The sequence below is a fragment of the Branchiostoma lanceolatum genome, chromosome 9, assembly GCF_035083965.1.
Source record: "Branchiostoma lanceolatum isolate klBraLanc5 chromosome 9, klBraLanc5.hap2, whole genome shotgun sequence".
In the NCBI taxonomy this organism is placed as follows: Eukaryota; Metazoa; Chordata; class Leptocardii; order Amphioxiformes; family Branchiostomatidae; genus Branchiostoma; species Branchiostoma lanceolatum.
This window is the reverse complement of record NC_089730.1, coordinates 18390981-18417484: the sequence shown is the minus strand read 5'-3', so window position 1 is coordinate 18417484 and position 26504 is coordinate 18390981. Positions and strand designations below refer to the sequence as shown.

Below are 26504 nucleotides of genomic sequence, written 5' to 3'. Positions count from 1 at the left end.
TTATAGATGGGCTGTGAACTTCATTAACAACATATTAACAGAGGTGCAAGTCTCACCTTATCAAACGTAGCTTTGTTTATGATTGTGTCTTGTGTCTTGCCAGCTAAGAAGGAAGAAGTGTACAGGATGATGGGCCGAATGGACGCCCGTGCCAGGGAGAACTGTTCAGCAGCGCTGGTGGAGCTGCAGTTAGAGTTTGTGAAGAAGCAGCCAGCAGAGGTCAAGGACCTCATCCGGCTGGTCAAGATGTGGAAGTGAGTAATTATAAACCTCATGGAGAAAGGTTGTGACAAATTGATGGATATGTGTTAATGTTTGTTCCTGCTTGCAAGCGTTTGGTGGCGGCTTTACTGTGGGGTTGATATTGATGATTTAATTCTTTACCCATGGAACAAGGTCATCTTGTGTGACTGAATCCAGCCTCACGTCTTACCCACTGGAACTTCTCTGTATCAACAATCGGCCGTCTTACGGGTTTGTGTCAGTTGAATCTGCGTTCAAGGCCGTTCTGGAGAAGCTGACAAACTACCAAAACATCTGTGCCACCTGGGACGACAACTACCATTTCAACCGAATAAAGCCAATGTTGCAAAAACGGTAATAGAACAAATTTGATCATATAGTGAGAATCACGCCGTCTAGTCTTATGATACAGTATTGTCATCATTTTCTTAATTGTGATGTATATCATACAATTCCAGCTGCTAAGAATCAATCGGAGTGGTCACTGGTAATCATACTCCTATCAAATGAATGACTAAGGACCTCTTAATGTCAGGAAGTCTTTTTTAGGAAGTTTAAAATAATCCTATTAGTAAGTTTACACCTCTACAGATATTTAACTATGAGATAATCTACCGCAATCCCGATATTGATGGTTATATCTCGTGTTGCAGGCCCCTGATCCTGGACCCCGCTAACCCCTACAACAACGTGGCTGACCGCTGTAGGGACTGGCCTGCAGTGGCTCGGGCTGCCCAGCAGACCCTGCGGAAACCGTTTTTCCGCCATGTGTTCTAAGGGTTACCCAACTGTCTGCATGGTACACGTCACAACGTGCTTGATTGACGATATGAACTCCTGATGGATTGAAACAAGCCTAGCTGATGATTCTCACAACTTGCATTGCTTTTAAAACCTTGTACCAGTGTTAATCTTTGCCATTCAGCGTCTGAAAATTTAAATGCGAAATACATAATTTTTTTTCATAGGTTCGGATCAGTCGATGGTTAATGTGTTGACAGGAAAATTGGTGAAATATCAGAAACAAAGTCTTGTAGTCATTGAAGTACCAAGATATGAAATTTCGCTTTGGATTTTGGAAGAAAAGTTGATACTAAATGCTACCGCTAGAAAGTCCCAAGATTGTTGGATAGTCAGAAATTACACAGTAATAAAACACTCCTAATCAAACACCTTTCTAAGCTAGAGTCTTCTTGTTTCAAGTCATTAATTTTTGATGAGTTGTGCTTTCTTAATTAATAAAACATAATGTTGCCATTGGCATGACATTGTCATTCTTATCTTACATGTATGTGGCTTATTCATATATAGATGACATCGTATACAACGTTGACTCTAAAATGCAGGGTGTGGGTCCAGACTTCAAGTGTGTTTTTTAATAAAAAGTTACCCAGACGTTACAAGGTTGAGGTTAAACGGTAAAAGCAACAAGGATATATTGATCCATGTCACTGTAGGCCAGGTACATTACTGTTGGCTGTTGACCTTTTTACATCCAAAGTGGATCACGTTACAAACTGACCTAGGTACGGTTATCATTGGCCATGCTGACTACAACATTAGGCTTTGTCAGACAAGGGTACAATACCTTCGGGAAGACGGGTTGACTGCTGAAAAAGATTCTCTACGAAGACCGCATATGGACTGCAAAATGTACCTACAAATGTACTTTGAGATTATCTTTACAGGACATAAAGTTGCTGTCAACCTGTTTGGCACTGCAAATGACAAGAAATCTGCGGAGCCTTTCTCCTTCTTTCATGAATCAAGTGTGAGCCACCCGACTGTAAGAATTGTTCAATTTCTTTGGTCATTGACAAACGACCGGCTGTTGTTATTAGCGAAAGCTCCCTAGCCCTTGCGGACCGTATGCGAAGTACACCTGGTTTGTTTACCTGTAACCCGAACCTTAACCCTTAACCTTAAATCACTGTGCCAGACTATAGCTCAGGTAACGTTAAAGCAGGCGCGGGCTCTTCTTACGATTCTAGAACCGGGATGTCTAAGGTTTTGAGGCTTGAATTCACCAACTGTACATCATTGCTTCAAGGGCGAAGAACCGTAAAACTTGAGTGAGACTTTACGGACTCTGTGAATATGCCTTAAGTGTATGCAGGTGTGTAACCGTACAGGTGAGTAAAAAAGTACTGTTGTAGTTAATTAGTAATAGTTAAATAGTTAGAAACGTAGAAATATATGACGACAGACCCAGTGCAGGGATTACAACTGACTTGATAGGCAATTAGTTTGCGTTGCACATTGGCTTAAGAAAGTGTAGGGGCTATTATGCTTCACAAATCAAGCTCGCAGAGTTTTGTAGGTTCAATCTTAGACTTCCGGTTGGGGGGGGGGGGGGGGCATCTTTCGTGTGTTCTTTGTCAGCACATACTCGTAGATGTTAGCCCTGTAACAGATATACTAATGTTATGGAAAACAGATGTTGCAGTAAATCAGTGAAAGGGGAAAACCGTGAAGGGGCAAATTTGTGAGGGAACACTTGTTGTACATGGGAATATATATGGTGGCTCCATATCAAATTACCATTTTACTGTTGAAGTCAACAGCGAATACCACTAGACAGCTAACACGGTGTAACTAATTATAGTTTTAAGTAAAGATTCGTAGCTAACATATTCCATAGCATGTCTTAGTTATGTCCTTATGGAATATTGTATGTCTGTTGTGTTCATATGTACTATATTATGACTAAGTTATGTTCATGGACTATATAATATCTTGTACTTAATTAAGAGATTTTGTATTGAGCCTACTACAGCCTTAGCGAGATATCAAAATTGGCTCTGATAGTCCCATCTACCTTATAAGATGCCAGCGCATTTAACAGAAAGTAAGTCACTGCTTTCTTTCTCTTCATAGGAACGGTTTTGCAGTCCAAAAGTGTTCTGTGTCGACATCGTCATACACGACCAGGAAGTTATGATGGACACAAGTCTATGTAGCTGGTGGACGGATACCTAGCCACTACTGTCTCCTTTAACAACATGTCGTAAATACAGAGAAAATGGCTGCATCACATCAAGGTAGGCATTGGCTCATGATAATCAAAGTCAGAGCCTTTCCTAAGGTCAGCTGCAGTTACTAGTATATAGAACGTAACGTTACCAACATCACGTATGATTTGGGCTTGTGGATTTTCAACGTCAATATGGCCTTGTGTAGTTTTACCTACGAAATTTATCTTTCTTTTTCCATTAGGTTACAATGTCTTCCTCTGCCATGCCGGGGAAAACAAGGCGTTTGTGCGGCAGCTTGTCGATCGTCTTGAGACCGACGGCCTAAAGAAGGACCAGATCTTTTATGACGAGATTTCCTTACAGCCCGGCGATGAGCTAGACAGCATCATCAAAGTCATAGAGAGCCCCTCCCTTAAGCTGTTTGTATTTGTGGTCAGTAAGTACTGCTTTCAAAGTAACAAAACGTGGATTCGTGCAGAATGGGAAGCGGCTCTTGAAAACAACAAACAAATCCTCCCTATTTGGTTAGACGACAACAATGATAGTTTCAAGGCGTTTGGAAATCTCGTCAGAGAGTTCTCATACAAGTTGAGAAAAATCATCGCACAGAGAGTGAACCCGCAGGAAATCTCAACCAGCCTGCCCGGCCTTTCTGAAAAGATCTGCTCGCTTATGTTCGGTAAGCACACCATTGTATGTATTATATAGGACTAGAAACATGTACTTTAAAAAATCCCTCATGATGATATCTACAAAAAATCATAATATTATTCCAGTACTAAATGACCCCTCTCATTTTTATCAGATTTACTGTTCAGTTGTTTTTTAATATCATGCTAATATGCATTTTATTGTCATCCTACAGGTGATCAGCCTGCCCGACAGAGGCCGCCACCCTCCACTAATGTTGGTCTGTTGTATGCACGCCAGAACTTTATGCCAGGTGAAGCTAGAAGTATAATTCCTAAGTACAATCAAAATTGTTGATAATTAATCATGGGTAGGAATACATAGCCGCACGTCACCTATTATATATATATATTATACGATCTTCCAGTATACATTCAAAGTAAAGCGCCTACCAACAAGCTTTTGATCAGTCCTCTGATCCTTCGCAATTTGAAATGACATGAAGCCTATGTCACGTGATCTGAACGGATGTGTAACATCAGCAACGGGTACCGGTCAAGGGTGCACGGCAGTCGGTATCGGGTCCCGTCTGGGCTTGAGCATGGGTAATAGCCTCTGATATATATGGCCTGTTTCACTTCTCTTCTGATTGGTGTTCTATTTATGCCTATGCATTGTTTATTTCCTTATTGTTTAATTGCATATAAAAAGTACATTTTGTTGAAAACAGTAAAGAAGACATGCAGGGGGAACTCCAAGGTTGTCAAGTGTTCAATCTTAACTGCGATTACTTACTTATCGTAATTATAGTCGCTGATCATTTTAGAATGTATACATCAGTAAGATTAAAAAATGTAATCATTATAGATTGATAAATAAATGAGAAAAACCAATAAACTTACTAACTAACTAAAGAAAAGCAATCAAATAACATATCAAATTGTACAGAAGTGAAAGAAAATCAAATGACATATTTCAAAACGGATACTTAACATAAGTACAAAGTAGAAATAAATGCCAAATGTTTTTGCAAATAAATGAACATGTTGTAAACCGTCAAGAATTTCTAATCATTAAATAGACCGGGTACTTAGATAGATCCGCTAGGAAGAAGCATATACATGTTACCTAATTCATCAGCAGTAGATATAGCATTAAAGGGAAGAGAGTAAGGTTAATTTGTTTCATGTAGAGAATTGGATACTTGTGTTTCAGATGTCCTTCCTGCTAAGCTGAAGCTAGAATTCGTCCAGATTATATACAATCAGATCCTGGAAAAGTCAGAAGAACTTTTTGACAATGACACCTTGGACGACGAGGAGCGTTTGCAAAAGGCAGACAAGATATTCAACAGGTACAAGGCTAGAAAAGTATCCATCATCCCCAATACATGCTTCATCTTCAACTTACGATTCCTCCAGCCATTTAACGTAGATGAGTTCTATCACGACCACTTCCGTTTGGGCCCAGGCAGCCTGTCGGCAGCTCTTACAGACATCCTGGTCACGGACCAGATGCGAGCAGTGGCAGAAGGGGAGGAGTTGATGGTCAGGGTGGAGGTTCGGTATGATGACTACATTAGGGTAAGAAGGCAGCTTTGCATGACAGGTATGTGTACCAGGTTCATGTCTCTTCATTTTAGAAAATTGAGTGTGATGTAACATACAGATTAATTTTGTTTTCTCAATGTAATTATGTTTTATGTTATATTATGTTTAGATTTAAGTTGAAAGATGTGAAGGTTTTTCCAGCAATATCAAGAGCCTTAAAACATCTTTTCAGGTTCCGGTTCGGAATTGTTTTGACCTAATATAAATAGTGCGTGAAGATAAGACGCAAAGTTTAGTTTTGGCTCCCGATTTTTCGGCTGAAAATTGCTTAAAATGACGGTTTCTACCAAAAATGACGTTTCCACAGAATAGATCAAATTCGTCTGTCGTTCAAAGACAAGGCACCCCTATCCATCGGAAACATTGAATTGGCCAAAAAAGGATGTTTGGAAAAGCGCTATTGCCTTTCGGGGAACGAGTCATGTCGGCCCCGAATTGTAAAAAAAACTCCAAACCGAGACCTTCAGATTGTCCATTCCTTTGCATTATTGTATCGGGTATTTCTCATACAGCAGAGTTTCGACGGTGTTGAATTGTATGTTTTATCAGGAGTTCTGAAATCAACTTCAGTGGACAACCTGTCAACCTTGATGCACTCTCGTCCTGAAAGGAGTTTCAGAGGTTCCAAACTAGAAGGTCTGGACCTGGCCATCACCAGCACACAGGATTCAAGTTTCACAGAATGGGTGTCCCATCCTGTCACACGCCATCTGGCTAACTGTTTGAAGCGGAAGTCAAAAAAGGTAGCTGCTCTTGAAAGGGGACTCGAGATTCAGGGTAACATTGTACAGAGTCTCCGTAGGGAGGTTACTCTTCTCATTCAGAAAGATGAAGAGGCACAGAAGGTTTTGATGAGTAAAACAGAAGAACTCCATCAACTCCATAAAACCATAAGAGCAAAGGAAGCTACAATCGAGGCACTAATGGCTGTTAAGACAAAGAGGGACATTCCCAGTCCTCACGAAGACGATGCACCGAGGAGTGGCTTCCGCGTAAGGGGGGCACCGTGGGATGAACTGACCACTCCACTGAGTGGAGCTGAAGGTGGAGTACCGGAGGAACTGGACACTCCAGTGAGAGGGACTGAAGGTGAAGCACCGGAGGAACGGAACACTCCACTGAGTGGAGCTGAAGGTGGGGTACCGGAGGAACTGGACACTCCAGTGAGAGGGACTGAAGGTGAAGCACCGGAGGAACGGACCACTCCACTGAGGGGAGCTGAAGGTGGGGTACCGGAGGAACTGGACACTCCAGTGAGAGGGACTGAAGGTGAAGCACCGGAGGAACGGAACACTCCACTGAGTGGAGCTGAAGGTGGGGTACCGGAGGAACTGGACACTCCAGTGAGAGGGACTGAAGGTGAAGCACCGGAGGAACGGAACACTCCACTGAGTGGAGCTGAAGGTGGGGTACCGGAGGAACTGGACACCCCAGTGAGAGGGACTGAAGGTGAAGCACCGGAGGAACGGAACACTCCACTGAGTGGAGCTGAAGGTGGGGTACCGGAGGAACTGGACACTCCAGTGAGGGGGACTGAAGGTGAAGCACCGGAGGAACGGACCACTCCACTGAGGGGAGCTGAAGGTGGGGTACCGGAGGAACTGGACACTGACAATCTGTTCTGTGGTCGCTTTGGGACGGAATTGAAGAGGGTGAGATTTTAATACTAAATTTCTACTCAAAAGCACACTTTGGCGTTTTTTCTCTATAATATTATGTAATTCACTCGTAGCCTATTCGACCATAACTTTTGGTATGTTTCTATTGGTGAAGAACAATTTGTCCGCGCATAATTGTAGAATATGCAATTTAAGGCAACACGCACAGGTGGTATACGTAAGGATACGTGTAAGGATAAACAAATTTTAGTGTTAGAGTTATAGTAATGTGTTCATTTCATAAGGCAATTGCAGCTGAACGATATCATAAGTACACTGACCTTTAAGGGAACAGACGGCTGCTCACACACGCACTATCTTTGTTTATCCAATCACAACCAGTAAAAGTTGATCTTTTTTTTAAAAATCAGGTGGCGGCGATTGACTGTACACCTTTCGTTGACCACTCGGATATTGTCAAATTCCTTCGTGATAACCATCGCCTTGAGGATCCGGATCGCAGGCTCTTACAGGAGGCCATGACGCTGGTTACCCGCGAGGCACAGTGGGTTATGAGGAACGCGCAACTTACTTTGTACGGAACGTCCATAAAAGTGACGTTCTTTTCCGGCAACAGAACCAACAAATTCGTGGTACTTCTGACCGAGGAGGGTTTGGCAACCCATGAAGTGGAAAAAAGGGGATGGCGTCTTTTGTTCCGCGATAGCTTCATGATGACCTTTAGACTGGCAAGCAAGTTCTCTTCTCTTTTCCAATACCAGGGCGAAATTCTAGCTCGCTCTGAGACGATCAAGACTGCAAGAGAGCAGAGCAAGCACTGATGCAACTGTTACAAGTTTTGCTGCTGGCAACTCAAGAAAATTTTGGAGAAAAGTATGAAGTGCACCCCCCTGTACTGTATTACCAAACACAGCTGATGGTTGCTCTGGTCCAGTGGATATTGCTAATCGCTAGAAAACACACGTTGACCCTTTAAAACTCTACTGAGAACCACTCTAGGCTCACAGGCCAGCTGCGATGCCTTGAATGTAATGTGCTTGTGATTTCTATCATGGTATGCAAATTACTGTGTCACGTTAGAACGTGTTCACATCATTATGGGATTGCCCGATGAGACGGCTGTTGGCTCTGATGGCATAAGAAATGAACATTCAAAGAATGCTGACCCGAGAATCTGTATCCATCTTTCATTGTTACTTATCTGCTATTGTACACAATTTTATTCCCAAAATTTTGTTACATTCCATTATAGTTCCTGTAGTGATAACTACAGGCCGATTGCCATCACTTCTATACTTTTCCAAAGTCTTGGAGGCACTTTTGCTTAGTCGGCTTGAACCTTTTTTTCAGACATCAGGCATCCGACTTCCAGTTTGTATTTAAACCCAAGCATGGTATTGATATGTCTGTTGTTATTGAATATTACAAGGGACTAGGATCCACAGTCTTCGTGTGTTTTATGGACTCCTCTAAGGCTTTTTGACCGAGTCATTGTTGAAAAAGCTTAGTGACAGAAATGTTCTGTTATACCATGTGAGATTTTTAGCATATTGGTGCGTGAGAACCAAACTACGGTGTGTGTAAGGTGGGGTTCAACATTGTCTATCCGCTTCAGTGTCTCCGAAAGGGTTCATCAGGGGGGCCTCCTGTCTCCTCACCAATTTAATGTTGATCTGAGTCTAGACATGGTTCGAGACATGTGTATATATTGGTGTTTGTATAGTTTACTTGTGTTTTTATGTTTGTATGGCTGTTTTCTATGGGTCGCATACCCGAAATAAAGAAATTCAATTTCAACTTTAGTTGCAACATTTAATGCCACAAAGCAAATCGCTCCAAATTAAACTTTTTGAGAAGGGAAATCTAAAATGAAATGTTCCTCCAGTAGTAATAGTGTACGATGTAAGGTAAGTGCAGACTTTGACACAACAGCAATCATTTAGACGTTCTGTCAAAATCTGCAAAAGTGCATAGTCTTATCCGATGTAGTTTGGTTTATCTACATTGTTTATCTTATACAATCGTTGCGCAATACAGTCGCCTGTATGCGCGTGCAAGCGACCTACAAGTAATAGAATATGTTTCTGCCAATCACACCATCATGTCTAGTCACGTACAATGTAGATCTAATATGCTGTTTATTCACTTGGCGTCGTAGGTAATCACTACCTGATACATTGTTATCAACTCAACCATAGAGCATAAGTCGATACGGAGGAATTACTGAAACAGTTCTAAACACTGAAAGTAAAATCTGATACTATATGTATATTACAATGCAAGCGTCTGTTGGAATTTTTTCTTGCAAAGCGCAACAATTCAAGTAAACGACTTTCTTTAACGCACGTGAAGTATGAAAGCTAAAATTGTCATAGCAACGGTTGCCATGACGCTGACTTTTGTCATCGTTGCTCCACTCTGGAATGACGTCACGGCGTTACAGGCGTCTCCTTGGCAACACTGGACACACCCTGACACGCTCTGAAACGAATAAAGTGGTTAAAAGACTTCAGCTGTAAAATATATTTTGTTTGAATACATGGAAAGACGTAACGTACAAAATTACGCTTAGTGATTCCATTATGTAGTTCTCTTCTCAGCACATTGGTCAAAGGAGATTCGCAAAATCTCCTATATGTGCATATTGGAACTCCCATTGCAACCATTTAATCTGTATGTTTGTTTGTTTCTTGTTGGCTCCCTGATGACCTCAATGAAAAAGCGAACTGCAGACTATATTCATAGATCATAAAGGCACAAACAGATTTCAACGGAACAAAATTTTGCAGATGTAAACACCTTCCTAGACTCAACGAACACATTCGATTTCATTAACGAGTTGGAACATAAATGAACATAAAATCTAATAATCAAAAGTAGAATAAAATGTGGAGAAACTAATTGCTTAGAGTATTTCTAAAACCATCAGTTCAAACCGACCTCTGAGCTCGGCTTGCAAGTGGTGACCAAGGTTGCCAGGCTCCTCCTCCGGCAGTTTTGTCTCAAACCGCAGAGTTTGGTGATGGTCTCCATGCCGTCGGACTCTGTGATATACAGAAAACTCTAACATCATGAGATGAACAGAATTATAACATTATATAGCGAAGGATTCAGTCTTTAACATTAGTATCAATTGATACGTGGTTATAGATATATGTTGTTTCAGTATACATTTACATGTATTTATAAATGTATTTATATGTATTTAGAAATGCAAATGTTGTGTTTGGCATTGGCAAGAAAAATGCTTTCTTGCGATTATTATGTCCCAAGACCTGATTACCAATAAAACACGGTCACAAATCACGGCTAACATAGAATTTTCCGAGTAATGGTAAGGACATTACTTCTTCCATTATACCAGTTAACTATATAATACACACTTTGTAACACTCACTAGCAGACAGTGTCATGCAGGTGTCCGCGGCCGCACTATCACACTGGGTGGGCCCGCGGCTGTTACAGTTGGCGTCAGAGTCCTGCAGAGAGCACTTGTAACACTTCAGGGCCGCGGCTGGGAGAGAAGAGAATGAGAAAAAAGTAAGTCTCCGGCGGCAGTCAGATGTTGCTAGGGGAAAATATGTAGTTTTTTTCTTCCAGCTAGGACAGAAGACAATGAGAAGAGAAACAACAATGTGAGAATGTGTCGTTTCCTCACGTACTGCTTTGCTTTGTTAGATTTTGAAGGCATTGCTGTGACAATACCGCGAAGTCAGGTAAATTCCCCCAATATCTGCTTGGAGGTTAAGGGAACTTGTGACTAGCGGAGTTCAAGGACTGATTCATAGCGCAGGGATAAGATAAGATATTTTTCCAATGGGCATTGCAATAACCGGTGTCCATACGTGTGTAATGACTTGTGTTAGATTTAGTCGAAAAATACTCTCCAGGTATTGTTGAAATTCAGATGATAAGTACAGTAGTAAGACCACAAGTTGTTGACAGTCGACAAGTCTCAAGTTATTGAGTCAACAACAGCAACATACATGTACATGGTATAGAGAACAACAACAAAGAACACAATTGTCTTTGACACGGGGGACTTTAAGTGCTAAATAATGAGCATTGGAGATAATTACTACTCCCGCCCATCGTCAAACAGATCGGTGACCCAAGATAAAATGTGACATTACAGTGCGGGTGAACGCGTGTCTCCTCAAACGTTGTTTTTCTGTCCGTGTGTGCCTCTGTATCTTATGTTTTGTTCCTTTTTGTCTCTATCTTTCCTATGAAAAACAATCGCTGCAAGCACAGAGTTACGTGTGGATCCAACATGTTTGTATATGTAGGGTAGGCAGACTCGACGAACAGTGTTAAGTCATTACACGAGTCATTGAACACACGAAGAGAGTACTCTCCAAGCAGAGCTAGGGTTTCGGCTGGTTTTTGACGTGTTTTAGGCGTTTTTGTCATGCCTTCTACTTTGTCATCCTTTTTGCTACACAACAAAAACGATGACAAAGTAGAAGGCATGACAAAAACGCCTAAAACACGTCAAAAACCAGCCGAAACCCTAGCTCTGCTTGGAGAGTACGAAGAGAGAGCTAATATTAAGACAGTACATACCGTTCTACGAATCAGCACCAAAAAAAGGTAAAGAAATTAGACGTATCTACATATATATACTTGAAGATGGTGGGAATTCGCCCAGAGAAATAGAGCTATACGAATTGCTGAAATTGAACAAGACAAAACTGTAGGTACACTGTTTGTCATCCCTCTTTATCGATCAACATTTAAAGACCAACATAAACCTACCTCCCGCCAGTAGAGCAGACGCGGTCACAACAGCAAGGAGGATCTTCATTGTGGCTTTTAAAGACTCTTGTCTTGATTGTCTTGGCAAATCCGTCTACTGTTTCGTATGACACAACAACAACGTATTGACTATTAGTAAACTCTACCGTAGGTCATGTTCACATCAAAGCCCGGCGCTTGTGCTAATCTGTAGGCGTAGTCCTTTCTACATCAGCGAACGCTCAGAATCACTGCAACCAATTTCGAAGTTTTGAAAGGTCAGATCTGATAATAATGTTGTACTACCGGTTACGGGCCAAAGAGGTTTGAAACTCACTAAAACATTAAACACTCTCAGTTGAATAAGAAGACAACCCACGTTAATTGGTAAATTTACCTGTTTATTACAGTAACTGAAAACAGGAGACATATGTATGAAAATATACAAAGGAGTTATTGATTTTTGTTTTTACAAAGTATTGTTAAAGCCACACCGTCACGATATATGACACTGTTTTGACAGTCTGTTTAAAGTTAAAAAATAGTTTAGAAAGATATTGACGCTAAGTATGTAACAATGTGTTGAACTAGTCCTGAATGAACCACTTCAAAGTAGCGATTTCTTCACACTATGGCCTAAGTTGTAAGTTTAATTAACAGTATATATAGTGAATACACTTAACTGTTAAGAAATGATAAGATCAGGTACACAAAGCAAATGGCTTTAGAGGTTCAAATTATCTATAAAAAAGTTATAAAACATTTAGTTCTGTCCTCTGTCCTTTTATTTAAGAGTGACAGCTAAGGCAGTAACAAGCAATAACACATTACTCTCCTTAGCAACCGTTGCTGTACTGTTTCTAGTTACCATAGCAGCATTAGTCGCCATGGTAACGCCTGTGACTTCGTTGCAGCCGTCGTCTTGGCAACAGTGGATGTCGATGGTGAAGTTTTTCCCCAGCACCTGCTGAAAGTAGGCCAGGTTGGTGTTGTTGTGGTAGAGCAGTTGCGACGTCTTGCAGTTTGAGTACATACTGCACTGTCTCCTCTCCAGCTTTTTCGTGGTGCCTGAAAAATGGATGTTTTGTGATGTTGAATATCATAAACATATATTCTGGTCATTGTATGGTGTACGTGAAGAATGTGATACTGCAAGGAAAGGCCATATCATGTCCTTGATTATAACCAAATGAATGTTATGTTGGACATTGGCATCTTACTGCCAAAAAAGAGGACAGACTTTTGCTTCAGATTCTATCTAAACAGTACAATAGTATAAAACGCGTATATATATATATGCGTAGAGTGTGACTAAAAACATATGATGTAACAAAGATTTAACAAAGGCAACTTCAGACCACAAGCCGTAGGACAACCTAAGAAGCTTCAATATCATACTCTATATCATGAGAATCAATAATCTCCCAATATTTACCGTTTTCACTGAAGTGATGCTCGATCCCCAGAATACAGCCGTCCTCGTGTTCTGCACACGTCACCAGAAACATGACGTCACAGGTTGGTGGGGCGTTGAGGATCTCTCCATACTCTGTGTACTCCTCGGTGTAGTCGGAACAGTGATAACAGCTCAGCGCACTCACTGAAAGACACAGAAACCGTTGTGATATGAGCGATACATATAGAATACAACGCGGGGTATTCCGTATCACCCGAGGTACCAGCCCGACCGCGGGTCTACGGCCTACGGCCGTCGGGCGATCCGACCCGCGGGAGGGCTGGGACCGAGGGTGATGCGGAATACAACGTGTTGTATTTTATTTATGTCATACCTTGGTCATACCCACCCGAGAAAACACACATTTCAATGCGGAATGCGCCAGAAGTTGAGGGAGTTTTGTGTCCTCGAACAAGAAACTGTAGCAACATTGATTCCAATCTCCGAATCCGGTATTCGAATTTCCGACGGCCGCGCAACCGACGCGTTCGAAATGCGTTCGAAATATTCTATGGAAGCCTGTGTGATAACCCTCCCGAACCCTATGTGATCCGGATAGTTATCACACGGTCCGGAACACCCGTATCAGGCCCAGGCATGACATAAATTTGATTCTTGGGCATTAGATCCATTCTCAGTATCACGTCCGCTGTATACTAACCCTTGTCCTTCGGCTCCCAACATGTGTTGGGAAGCAGATTCTGTTCCCAGTCCAGCTCCCATCATATGTAAACTCACTCTAAATTCAAGTTAAGAGTATTTTAAACATTCTACCTGCACATCAGAGATGAAACATACTACAGAGAACACAAAGATGCATCCTAAAATGGATAAAAGTCTCTTTGCGTGACTGTCCGTATCAATGACCTTGCAGCTGTGCGGCAGTTGTGTCTACCCTGTACCAACGCAGCGCCATGACAGGAGTCCTTGAGAGACAGATATCGTGTGCTTATCGGTGTAAAAGAAACATTGACATGACACGAGTGCGAACAATGAGAAGCACCACAATTTCAAGATGGTGGAAACTATGATGCTAAAGCCATGCATAAGAAAGGAAAAGGACATAACATAGAAAAACAGGCAAAAACATAGAAATAAGAACAAAAAGATCTTCCCACAGCAATTTCTTTTCTCAACATGTACGAGACTATGTCAATAAATAACCAACCATAGACACAAAAAAAAAACTATCATTTCATAGTTGTGAAACGTCATAACGAAAGTAAGTAGCGGGCTCTCCAAGGATATTACTAGTTGAGAGGGTATATAGAATTATGATAGACGGAAAAAGTATTTTGCACTGTACAATATTGCAGTAGCGATGGAAATTAAGTGTACATCAAAGAAAAAAAGCTGTTAGCACTATTTGGAATAATAAACTAAATATACGAAAGCTTCAAATTCCTGAACGAGCTTTACCTTGCACCAGTCCAGAGGACGCCAAGAGGACCAGACCCGCAGAGAAAAGGGAAAGACACAACATCTTCGGTTGCAGCAAAACAGGGAGCCTCACAAGCACAAATACCACGCACTGCGTTGAGTCCTTGCGCTCTGGTTAAAGACTTCCGGAGTGGATGTCATCAAAATGATATGAGAGTCACGTGCATGGGAGATTATAAATGCATGACGTAGCACTAATATGTGTTTTTTTGTATGTTGACGTAACCAGAATCGTTGATGCGATTGGTGAAGATTGTATACGGCACAACCCGATTGGCTAAATGTGAATATATGTGCTACAAGTGTGCCACTTAGTCTTAGAGTTAAAATTAGACACAATATGCCCGAGCAGCCCTTGGTAGCATCCATCTAAGCATCAGGCTTATACATAACACATATATCATATTCTTACCATACCCCAGTCCATTAGTCAAAAATCGTTTTAAAAAAATTGAACTAAAAAATACATCGATACTTATGACTCAACGACACATGTGCGTTTAAAAGAAACAGTGGATAGCGATGTTGTTGCGTGCAAAAAACTACGCAAACCCCGCTTTTAAAGATAACGCTATCGGCCCGACCTTCCGTACAACCCCTGCTGTGGCTTATCTTATCTATCGAAGGTAGGAAAGGACAGACCTGATCCTGATTTCCTAGAAATGTGAAAAGAGGGAAAATCTATGGAGTCCAGAGGGACAATAGAAATATGCTGGTTGTGCATCTTTTACCCTTGTGTCGCGGGCAACAATGAATAAAGAGGTACAGTTTACTTAGTCTGTATAACGCAAACTCCAGCTGTCCGGGGGTTTCTCTCCCCTACCCGCGGATGGATAGCCGTTACAGGCGGCGGGCGGACACGGGGCTTGGCTGAAACCAGGCTACAGTTTACTGTTAGTCTGTAACGAAAATACGATATGGAGACACTCTTCATGTGATATTGATATGAATACAAAAAAGACTGTATGACAAACATGACAAAAGGTTAGGAATCGAATGTCAGCCTAGAAATAGTTACATAATAGAAAAATCATGTAAAAAGTAAAATCCTGGTCAAAACATGACCGGACGCACGCAAGAACTGCATCGGGTTAAAGTATGAAGAGAACGGTGCACATATCTTAGAAATGAAGTATTAGAATACGCCAAAATAATTACTCAAGTCTGACTGTTTAACAATCTTATCCAGTTGCTGGAGTAATTATTTTTGGCGTATCTTATTACCTGGATGTCTAACTTTCATCAACATAAGTATTAGAATAGTTAAACGATAGAGTAATCACTACCGTAACGGTAAAAAGAAGAAAACAAGTCCGGATCGAAATGTTACCGAACGCACACACGCACACTATCAGGCTACTGTCCAAAGCTACCCGACGGAGAACAATGCACATTCATCCTTGACCTTCGAGTGACACCTGCGTCACGTGGCGCACCTGAGCAGGTGTCAGAGGTCACCGTGATGGCGGCAGTGTTGGTGAAACACTAATAATTGGGGGAACGTGCGGCACTGCAGGAGTATCGAGGGCTAATTTGGCAAACTTACGAGTGTGTATGTGTTGGCTACGACCGTGTGTGAAAAGCACCTAGTGAACCCTACTGTGTGTGTGTATGGCTGCAATAGAGGTTACATCGATTGCGGCAGGGCTGATGAAACAATTGGGGGAACGTATGGCACTGCAGGAGTAGCGAGGGCCAATTTGGCAAACTTACGAGTGTGTGTTCAAAAGCGCCTACTGATCCATTCTGTGTGTGTGTAATTCTGCAAGGTCATCGAAAAGGATAGTCACGCAAAGAGACTTGCCGCAATTTTGAATGCCTCTTTATATTCTCTGTTGTTTGTTTCATAGCAGAGGTAACCGTGATGACGACAGGGCTTGTGGCACAGCTGGGGGAGCGCGCGGCGCTGCAGGACGTGGAGGAGACGGCAGCGATACGGGAGGCGGTGGAGACCACCGTGCAGGCCTTGGCCCGCGGGGTCGCACGGAGAGACGCCAGGTGGGGGGCACGTACGGTTACAACGTGATGAAATATACCCTGTCCCCACCTGTAATGTTTTCATACTGTCTGACATTTGTTTGAGCAGGGGTTCGTTCTAAAGTGTAAAGGTTCTGGTGAGCATTCTTTGACGAAATGGAATAGCCTGTTATTACCATAAAAGTCAGGAAAAGTAGCCTTTATATGTGCAGCAGCTATCCCATAATTTTGTTTTATATTACACGGACTGAATCTATATTGTTAGGTAGCTGCGCTTATCGAAACAGGAAGTAACAGAACCCGGAAGTAAATAACCATATGCCCCAATATGAAACCGGAGCTATGTTACCCTAACATGTTTACTCTATAAGGTCACGCGACACAGTAAGCCACTAACTGAATACTTAATCAATATATCAATCAATAAATAATAACAGAAAAACATTCCTGTCGTTAAGATTAAGTGCAATGATACTTAATTCTGACACATTAAAAAAACCTTCTGTCTTCATTCACAAATAGATTCTAGTATGACTTTTTATCCACCATCTTCAAGATGTTCCTAATCATATACTGCTTTAGAATTATTGAGCTAATGCACTGAGGTCTAACGTCTTTTACTTAACACAAAAGGTTCGAATGTGAGGTCATCCCCAGCGGAAGCTTCTACGAGGGGACGAAGATCGTCAAAGCTGACGAGTTTGACTTCATGTTGTGTCTGAAGGCGCTGAGCTTAGGTACAACATCCGTCAGCGGTCAGCCTGGGACTGAGGACGTGGAGATGTACAGAACCAGCGCACAGGCCACAGATCCACATGTTTACCTACGGTTAGTAAAATTGATCCGAAAACCATCCAAGAACAGAAAAACTGCCTCAGAAAACCTCTTATCTAAAACAATCAATCAACAGCTCAATTTCAATGTTAGAAGTGCATCAAATTTCTCATTTTTAAAACTCGTTTCCGGTAACGAAACAACTTTAGTATGTACCATTAATGTACAGAACAATCCATTGTGTTAGTGATGTAATGATTGTCGCTTTATGCGATGGTAGATAGTACTGCTCTACAGGTTGTGAAGTATTACTAACTGTCTATCTAAGGTTAGAGTTGACAGCCACTCCAAAGAGTAGGGCGAGTCTACTAGTGCAGTCAGTTCTTTTGTTGGCGACCTTTAGTTAAGGTTAGGAGAACCAAACTGAAAACCAAGCAGCAAGATCAGATGTAATGGCTCAGAAACCCCATATATCATATCTAAAACGATTACTCAACAACTAAATTTCAATGATAGAAGAAGTGCATCCAATTCATCTGTTTGAAAGTCGTTCAGCGTTATTTCTGGTAACGCAACGATTCTAGTATGCAGCTTCAATGTGTCCAACTATTCTTATGCTTCTCCCAGCAGATTTATAGTGCATTTGATTTCAATACTACAGAATCAGAAAGATTCATTGTTTGAGTGATGCAATCATTGTCGCTTTATGCGATGGAAGATATAGTAACAAATGTAATGCTAAACAGGTTGTGGAGTACAATGTATTTACCAAATAAACTTGTACATTCATCCTCAAGGTTGGTGAAACCAGAACTGCAGGAGATGTGGACGGATTGTCTCGTAGAGACGTCGATGGCAGCCACTATCTCCGAGAAGGTGTTTGGAGAAGACATCGGCATGGTACTCCTCAACGGAGGTAAGTTGAAGGCAACGTTTTATCACCACCTGAAGACGGTCTTGCCAGAAGTTCAACACCAGAGACTGACATGGCTGGGCTCGAGTTTAAAGACATTGGAGAGGATCTTAGGTAAGGAAGGAGGGGAGGTGAGAGGGGTACCGGAGGCCTTGGATTTTGCCTGGGATGGAGACAAGAGCAAGCGGATCTCTGTAGACGTTTGTCTGACTCTCCACGTAAACCGATGGAGTGGTGTGTCCGATGTTGACCGTCGGTATGGTCCCTCCCATCCGCACAACGAAATCATCGAAGAAGCAACCGGACAAGGTTTCCACGTGGTTCCAAAGTTCCAATTCTACTGGCGTCTGTCTTGGTCCCGCGCGGAAGCGAGCCTCCTTGCCAACATCTTCAAAAAGGCTCCTTCCGCAAGGCAGATCTACAAAGTTGCGAAGCTCATCAATGAGAACAACTTCTTGGACCACTACAACTTGCCAAGTAAGATCTGCGACAGTTACACATTGAAGACCGTCTTGTTTCATGTGTGGTTCGACACAACAGAGGCAGAGTGGGCAGACATTGGGTCGGTTTTCCTCCGGTATCTTCGGAAGCTTCACGACAGCATTAAAGAGGGGAACCTGCCGCACTTCTTCATAAAGACCCACAACTTGTCCCCGCTCACGGATTGGTCGGTGAGCAAAGCAACCGCACTGGAAAAGTGTATCGACCAAATCAAGGCAGCCACAGATGTAGACGCTTTCTTACAGAGCCGCTTCGTCATAGAGCCAACGGAAGAAGTAAAAGCAAACATCAAACCGCTGAGAGACCGCAAAATAAGAGTTCTCACAACGGGACAGTTAAAACCTCCAGGCATTCTTAGCCAACTTAAGGAGATGGGTGAAATGGAGGAAGGTAGAAACGAGGAAGGAGCCGTGGGAGGAGAGGAAGAAGATGGTGGGTATGAAAAAGAAGGGGAATCAACCTTGGATGTCGTTGCAAAAACAATAGCGACAATAAGAGATGATGATGCTGACAAAGCGAATCTGTAATTGCAGAGGAAAGTGCAGAATGGAATAAGTTGCAAACTAAATGCATGTAAATTCTTGCGGAAACAAACATACTGCCAAACCGCTGAACATTACAGAGAACTAGACGCATCCATGAAGAAGAGTAGGGGGACCCAGTGTGCTTGGTCAAATTCAAGGGAACATTATATGCAGGCCCATGCATTATCTCCATTCAATGACCAAGTATAAGCAGCACTAGTTGTCTTTCCCATCTTTTTAAGTATCTACATGAACCTTATCTTATGTTAAAAGTTCTTTTACAAATATAGTATGTTTCTTGCTGGATGTTAGATATATTAAAACAAGGTCGTATCACAAAATGACAATGTATTGAGAGATTTTTCACTCTAACAAGCTCTCTTGGAAGAGCAAAGACATCGAAAAGAAGTAAACACAAAGGTTTGTTTTCAAATTTTGTTGCAATCCAACCACACATGTTATAACGCTATCATACCACCGTGATCATACACCATTTGGACAGAATACAAAACATGATGCTGGCAGTCAAATCAAAGAAAACTGGTCACAGATAGACATTCGAAAATCAAAATATCTTACAGTTTTTTTAAAGTAGAATAGCTCTGCAACTATACATGCTTATCACAAAGGACGAAAGGAACTTGAGACCAGACTTGTGCAAACATCAAGAGAAATTTCAGGGCATATCAACTGGAGCACATGTTTTTGATTAAGCCTTGGAAATCGTACAGGGCTGTTGTAAATTAGGATTTTACCATGGTCAATACTGACAGACAGAGGCCATGTACATATACATGCTATAGCAGAAACAAAGATATTAAATCATGCAGCAAAGCATGACATGTGACACTTTGCTGTATACCATTAGAAATCTTAGCTTCAGGACTTCTAAAATGCTAGAGGATGTGAAAAACTATCATCAAAATCATTAACCTTACAATTCTGCACATGATACCATATCTCAGAATCCAACATGAAATTTTACACCCTGAGTTCAACAAAAGAGATGGTTACAGACTAGACGTCGAAAATTTGGAGGTTAGTATTTTGCTACCTTTTATCAAGTCACTGTTGGAAGAATATTCTTGTAACTGTGATTATACGTGACTGATGAACCTCTTCAACGATAACAAAAGAGATACATTTAAAGACACACATGTAGGACAAGGACTTTTTTTACATATGTGTACTTCAGATTGTAACACATAACAAGTATGGTACATACAATAAGGCCCTAAGTATTGCACAAAAACATTTCAGTCAATATCATATTCTAAATGCAGACACAACAGTGATACAAAATACACTAAGGGCTGCAACAAAATACATGGGGAAGTGCCACTGGGGTTTGGTGACCTCCTCTTCGTAGGCAGCCTCTACTGGAAACTGGTTGGCATATGCCAGCTTCTTCCTCCGCTTTCCACGTCTACTGCCTGGACAGGAACTACCACTGAACGGGGAAAGAGAAACAATGTACCGTAAAATTCCTATTTACGTACGCACCCCTCCTAACGTACGCACCCCCGATTTGGGGACGATTGCGGGCCTGACTCAGTGAGTTGAAACGTTCAGGGGAAAAACCCTCCTAACGTACGCATCCCCTCTCCAGCATTTCGGTGGATAGTTAGAGGTTGACATGATCATCCTTCCGATGATGATGTGAGGGTTACTGAGAAAATGTTTCTGGGTAGAAAATGTCAAACAATTTAAATATATGTATCATTTATTCTTTATTATTGATTGATTGTGTGGTAGCATTCCACACTTCATTTGCATGAAGATTTACTGTACTCTCAAGCTGATATGCGATTTTTCCGAGGAAGAACCCCTCCTAACATACGCACCCCAACTTTGGCGTCGGCCTGGAGCACCTGCTTGCGACTTGAAAAGTTTAAAAAGTGCGTACGTAAATAGGGATTTTACGGTATCAAATTTCCAAATATTTTTTTTTTAAAGTAACTATTACTGGATTAAAAAATATATATATATATATATTGAAAGCAAAGGAAATAAATAGTGGTGTTTGGTTCGGACAAGTCTTTTAGGTCCAATAAGGTTTTATTTATGATCAGCAAAACACATTTTCCTAGACTTGAAAATGTGTGCCCATGTATGCATCAAGATGTATACATTTCTGAGATTCAAAAAAAGAAGGCCTCATTTTTATATGACAACAAGGCAAAACTTCATTTAAGAGGAAATAGATTTCAAAGATATACTGAAATAGAATATGACATTTAGAAAAAAGCAATGCTTGACAGGGCTATGTGAAGTGAAATATATACAGCATATATAGGTCCTGGCTGATACATGTACAGGTCGATAGATAATGATGATGATTGAAAACTGTTAATTAAATGTATGCTAGCCCAAATTTGATTAATTCAAATGACTACAGACAGTATGTGAGACTGTTATGTTGCCAATCCTACCTGCATGACTGCGCTGTGACGTTGCGCTTTAGCGTGATGGTTTCTGTGGTGATCTCCACGTTCCTCACGCTGCCGAAGAAGTCGGTGATGAGGACGGTGTTGGGGTCGCGGGTGAACAGGTCGGTCCGCACGCCCGGGGTCGAGACGCACACACGCTTAGGACACACCCGGAACTGGAAAGGAAGGTTACCATTGGCAACAGTTTACATCGTAAGAAGTGAAAAAGGAGTATGTTGGGTCGTGGGTGAACAGGTCGGTCCGCACGCCCGGGGTCGAGACGCACACGCGCTTAGGGCACACCCGGAACTGGAAATAAAGGTTACCATGGCAACAGATTATAGCGGACATCTTACCAGGCTGACTCATTTCTTCTCAGGCCAAGAAAAAATTTATACAGACTTAGCAACATTAACTATACTGCCATGGGTAAACTTGGTGTAAAGCTTCATAGACAATACGTGAAGTACTTCTCCATTTAAGATTTGTCAAGGGTTAAATGACTTAATATGAGTTTGCAACTTTATTAATCAACTTGTGAAACTACAAAAGTATAGCCAATCAGACAACATTATCTTTGTACAGTAACATATTCAGGTTTATTCGAGGTAGGATGTGAACCAATCAGAATTGCCCTGAGGAAAGTGACAGATGGTCACCGAAATGTCGGTTGAATAAATCTCTTGGTTGTGTAAAAAGAGTCTTTTTATTCAAAAGGTGAACAAGCTTACCAGATCGGCCAGTGTTTTCTTACTGTCGGGAGTGACAGTCTCCAGGAACTCCAGGAGGTAGTAGGTGTAGCGGTCGATGATGTACACTCCGATGGAAGGGTCCACGTGGTGCTGCAGGGGGGAGGATGGAAATGTAAGGAACAGAAGGATCATTTGAAAATAATTTAGGTCACAATTTTTTGGAACTTCAGTATTGATAAAATCTTTTATTTGATTCTATTTTACAAAATTCTATGCCAGTGCCAGACAGCACTACAATTGTATCTGGTTAACTAGGCAATACTCAGAGAGGACATAGAAGTAGACATGTTGGCTGAAGTACTTGTTGTACCAGGGCGGGGAAGAAAATTAACTGCAAAATGTATTTGAAATGGTTCGGGCCGGTATAACCAAAATTTGGAGTAATACACCAGCTTTACAGGCATGCAGCAGCAGCTGGCTACATCACACTATATCACACTGCACCCAAATCTCTAAATCTCTCCGGTGGTAGTAATACACATAGGGAGTGCCCTATCTGAATGATGAAGACTTACCGACAGGGAGTCCTCCCCTACTTGAGCGCTGCCGATGCCGATGACGTTAGGTGAGTAGAACTTGTGATACATGGACACAGCCTGACAGGTGTCAATCATAAACAGTATCTCATGATACCTGGTGGAGGGGGGGGGAGAAGTTATATTAGACAAACAAAAGTCCTGACCTTGTACTGAAACCTTCTTCTGATTATGACATGAAATAATCCACATCAGATTTTTCTGTATTTGTATCGGTCAACGTCCTTATAAACTGGTATGGTACTTAGAAATGAAAACAGGACCCCTTCTCATTTTACATAGACATGTTACAAAGACACGTAAAAATACCACACAGGTACAAAGGAAACATTTACAAGGTTACCACTAGTTGAGACATGTATGGAGGAGAGGAATTGGGGTGGGGGTGTAATGAAATAGTCATGGACAATAAAAAGTCAGAAGATTGTAGAAATAAAAAAAATGTTGCTATACTGTATCTGTAAATAAATCTCCTACAACTAGAACCCTCAATCCTACCTGTTTTTCTGCCACATCTGTTGGAAGGCATCTGCCAGCTCCACGTTGGAGATCTCCTCCGCATCCTGGAACTTCAGGAAACCCTCTCCTCCATGGCCTGGCAAAAACAGTGGTGTGAGACCAATCAGCATGAACTACGGCTTATGCACTATAAAACAATAGACCCCTTTCAGAACAAGGTTTCTGATGAAGAATTCTTGACTACAATGTAAATGATCGAAGCTGGTAAATTGTAAATTGTTGCGCCTTAGCCGTCATCCCTCTGAGGCCAAATTGACTAATATACCCCTTTCCAAACTCTGACACTGTTGCGGGAGCTGCACCAAAATGAAGGTCAGGTTGTGAAACAATGACATATAGAAGTTACATATAAAACTGTTTTACCATCTGACCTTCATTTTTTGCCAAACTCATGCAAGCTCCCACCAGATTGTGCTCTTGAGAGCAGATTTGGCAAAAATATGTCTATCATTATCATATATGACAACTGACTATCACAGGAAAACTGTGGTTAACTGCAGAGTATGCCATAGCTTTCAGGGAATAAATACTGCAGTGTTATGAAAGTAAGAAGACCGAGAAATCGGAGAAGACTGTGCTCACCCGTCATGTAGACCAGCACGTTACTCCTGTCGTCTGTCAGCAGACGTTTGGAGCGAGGCGTGCTCGGTGGCAGGCGCCCAGTCAGCACACGGATGAAGTTCTCCACGGTAACCTGGCAGTGGGAGATACAAGCTAAAGTTTGAACAGCGTATAAGTTATAAAACCTTTATAATCTAAAGCAAAACAATTGCTGATGTTGTGGTAATATAAAAAATGCCGGACTAAGCCTACAGGTGCACTTTTAGTTAGCCAATATCCTGTTTGAGAATGAGAGGGGGATAATAGTGGCATCACAGATCCTTATCAGTCTATTATAATAGTAGTATATAGCCTAATCTTCAACATACCTCGTACCCCCTGTAGTCCACCTCCACATTGTCTCCATACACGTTAATATGCTGGTTGGCATTGTTGAACACTGTGGCTGTAAAACACATGGCACACTTACTAGTAGTCCAGTTTATATATCTAAACATAATCATGGTGATGAACATGAGTACATAGAGAGATAAAGACGGAAGGCTTGTCCTTATGACACAAGATTGGATGGAACTGTTAACGGCTTCATCAGGCTGCAGGTCACAAGAAATGAGGTTCTTGGGTCCATTCAGCCCCTGAGGAAGGTACTAGTGGCTGAGAAGGTCCCAAAATGTTGGTCAGGTAAATGACACTTAATAGGTTGTGATTCAAGAACCTGATTTCCTAAGATGTATGGAAGTAGTGACGGCATCTTACCTGGTCGTGGGTTCCGAGGATTGCAGGCCATGTCGTCTGCCAACATCAGGATGATCTGACTGTGAAATGAAAGTAAGTTATTAGTACAGTTAGAGTTCTCGCAAAACAGGAAACAACAGATGATAAACCGGATAGCAATCGAGTGTGTCATGGCATTCAAGACTGTTGTCTGTCTGTAATGTTTTAACTTTCTAGTAATAGTAATATGACAACATGGTGCAAATGTGGCTATAACAAAAATATACGCAAAACAATACAGAAACCAAAACATTTGCATGTGACATTAACACTTTTTGAAACCATTTTTCTCATAGATTAACATCAACGAAGACTTGTTGCCATTCTACTTCTTTCTTAGATAGAAAGATTTGATACCTAGGTTCATAAGATTTTCTTAACGTCTTACTGACATCTACACCTGTAACTAAAATGTACCTGTCAGGAATACCCAGTCTCTTGACACTGCGGTACACAGACAGGGTGTTGGCGATGTGCCGATAGTTGAACCAGAACCTAGAGGTGCACACCTGCAAGGGAAAAGCACACAACTTACAGATCAACAATGCAAAAGCTTTCACCTAGACACGTTACAATTTATATACTACATGGATTTCACCATATACATCACACCATCTATGGCTTATTCCACCTTAAGCAATTTCAACTGATGGATCCGGATTGAAGGATTAGTCCACTGAGGGTGTAAAAAAAGTTCACGCTTATCAAGCAACAGGTCCACTGAACTTTTCACTGGCCTTTTGCTCGGCAGAATCAAGAGCTTGAGAAACGTTACCATTTTGCCTTCCTACGTCTGCTTAGAGATTAGGATCTAATAATCAAGAACAAAAGGAAGACCAAAAGAAAGAAGATAGACTCACCAAGACCGCCCAGTTATTGGTGTGGCCGCTTTTGAAGAAACCACCAACCTGGTCCTGTCAGAGAACAATACAAGGTAGATGAGAATTTACACAAAGCTCATAATATTTGACTATGTCTAATCTTCAGAATCAAATAGGAAGAATGTAATTTTACACCGTGCATTCGACATGTATTTTCATTATGCACTGCACAAACAGTAGTAAACTTACGCTAAACTATATTTAACGGAGCTCTACAAGGGCATCGTCACTAGATAGAAAAGATAGTAAAACAGCACAACAAAAGCCGAACACACCCGTGCCATGTTAGTGTTGTTTTGGTCGGCGTAGTCAGTGCCCCCCTCCCCTTTCAACTAAAAATGCCTACTGTTTCATTATGTAAGCATGAAATTATATTACTCAAATATTCTATGGGTTCCTAAAATACAAAAGAATGGACATCGTACCTCAACATTACTAGAAGCAGCGACAGAGACGAACAAAAGACACAAAAACATCAGTCCCGCCCAGTTTCGGCCACTGTGCGCCGCCATCTTGGACAGGTGCCTTTACCCAGCAGCCACCGCGCGGGACAGCGGCATAGTCTGGGGACGAAAACCACCTGTTTGTGAGATACTTGCGCTTTTAATTCAAGGAAAAAGCGAATTAGGAGAAAAAAAGACGAAAAAGAACAT

General features: G+C 41.6%; 3 protein-coding genes and 2 long non-coding RNA genes across 6 annotated transcripts; 2 read left to right on the top strand and 3 right to left on the bottom strand.

Annotated features, from left to right (window-relative positions):
• The first annotated feature begins 3131 nt into the window (after positions 1–3131).
• Positions 3132–4447, top strand: LOC136442558 (NAD(+) hydrolase PdTIR-like). The gene is made up of 3 exons (XM_066439475.1): positions 3132–3284; positions 3460–3897; positions 4084–4447. Exons 1-3 carry the CDS (start codon positions 3266–3268, stop codon positions 4203–4205), a joined length of 579 nt encoding a protein of 192 aa, XP_066295572.1. The 5' UTR covers positions 3132–3265; the 3' UTR covers positions 4206–4447.
• A 4685-nt stretch (positions 4448–9132) lies between these two features.
• On the bottom strand, positions 9133–10624 carry LOC136442414 (uncharacterized). The gene is made up of 3 exons (XR_010757000.1): positions 10475–10624; positions 10018–10121; positions 9133–9558 (listed from the first exon to the last, which is right to left on the bottom strand). It is a non-coding gene; the product is annotated as an uncharacterized lncRNA (long non-coding RNA).
• A 1574-nt stretch (positions 10625–12198) lies between these two features.
• LOC136442499 (uncharacterized) lies at positions 12199–13447 on the bottom strand. The gene is made up of 2 exons (XR_010757016.1): positions 13250–13447; positions 12199–12882 (listed from the first exon to the last, which is right to left on the bottom strand). It is a non-coding gene; the product is annotated as an uncharacterized lncRNA (long non-coding RNA).
• Positions 13448–16415: 2968 nt separating this feature from the next.
• Positions 16416–20552, top strand: LOC136441721 (cyclic GMP-AMP synthase-like receptor). 2 transcript variants are annotated; one of them, XM_066438164.1, is made up of 3 exons: positions 16416–16708; positions 17412–17515; positions 18259–20552. In XM_066438164.1, exons 1-3 carry the CDS (start codon positions 16526–16528, stop codon positions 19400–19402), a joined length of 1431 nt encoding a protein of 476 aa, XP_066294261.1. In that variant the 5' UTR covers positions 16416–16525; the 3' UTR covers positions 19403–20552. The 2 variants fall into 2 exon arrangements, with proteins under 2 accessions (XP_066294261.1, XP_066294260.1); XM_066438163.1 differs by having other exon boundaries at positions 16540–16708; positions 17321–17515.
• On the bottom strand, positions 19821–26388 carry LOC136441722 (GPI-anchor transamidase-like). Its single transcript, XM_066438165.1, has 11 exons — positions 26277–26388; positions 25831–25884; positions 25388–25479; positions 24953–25011; positions 24565–24641; positions 24218–24329; positions 23615–23711; positions 23096–23213; positions 22560–22670; positions 21832–22004; positions 19821–20849 (listed from the first exon to the last, which is right to left on the bottom strand). Exons 1-11 carry the CDS (start codon positions 26361–26363, stop codon positions 20666–20668), a joined length of 1164 nt encoding a protein of 387 aa, XP_066294262.1. The 5' UTR covers positions 26364–26388; the 3' UTR covers positions 19821–20665.
• Between the last annotated feature and the right edge of the window lie 116 nt (positions 26389–26504).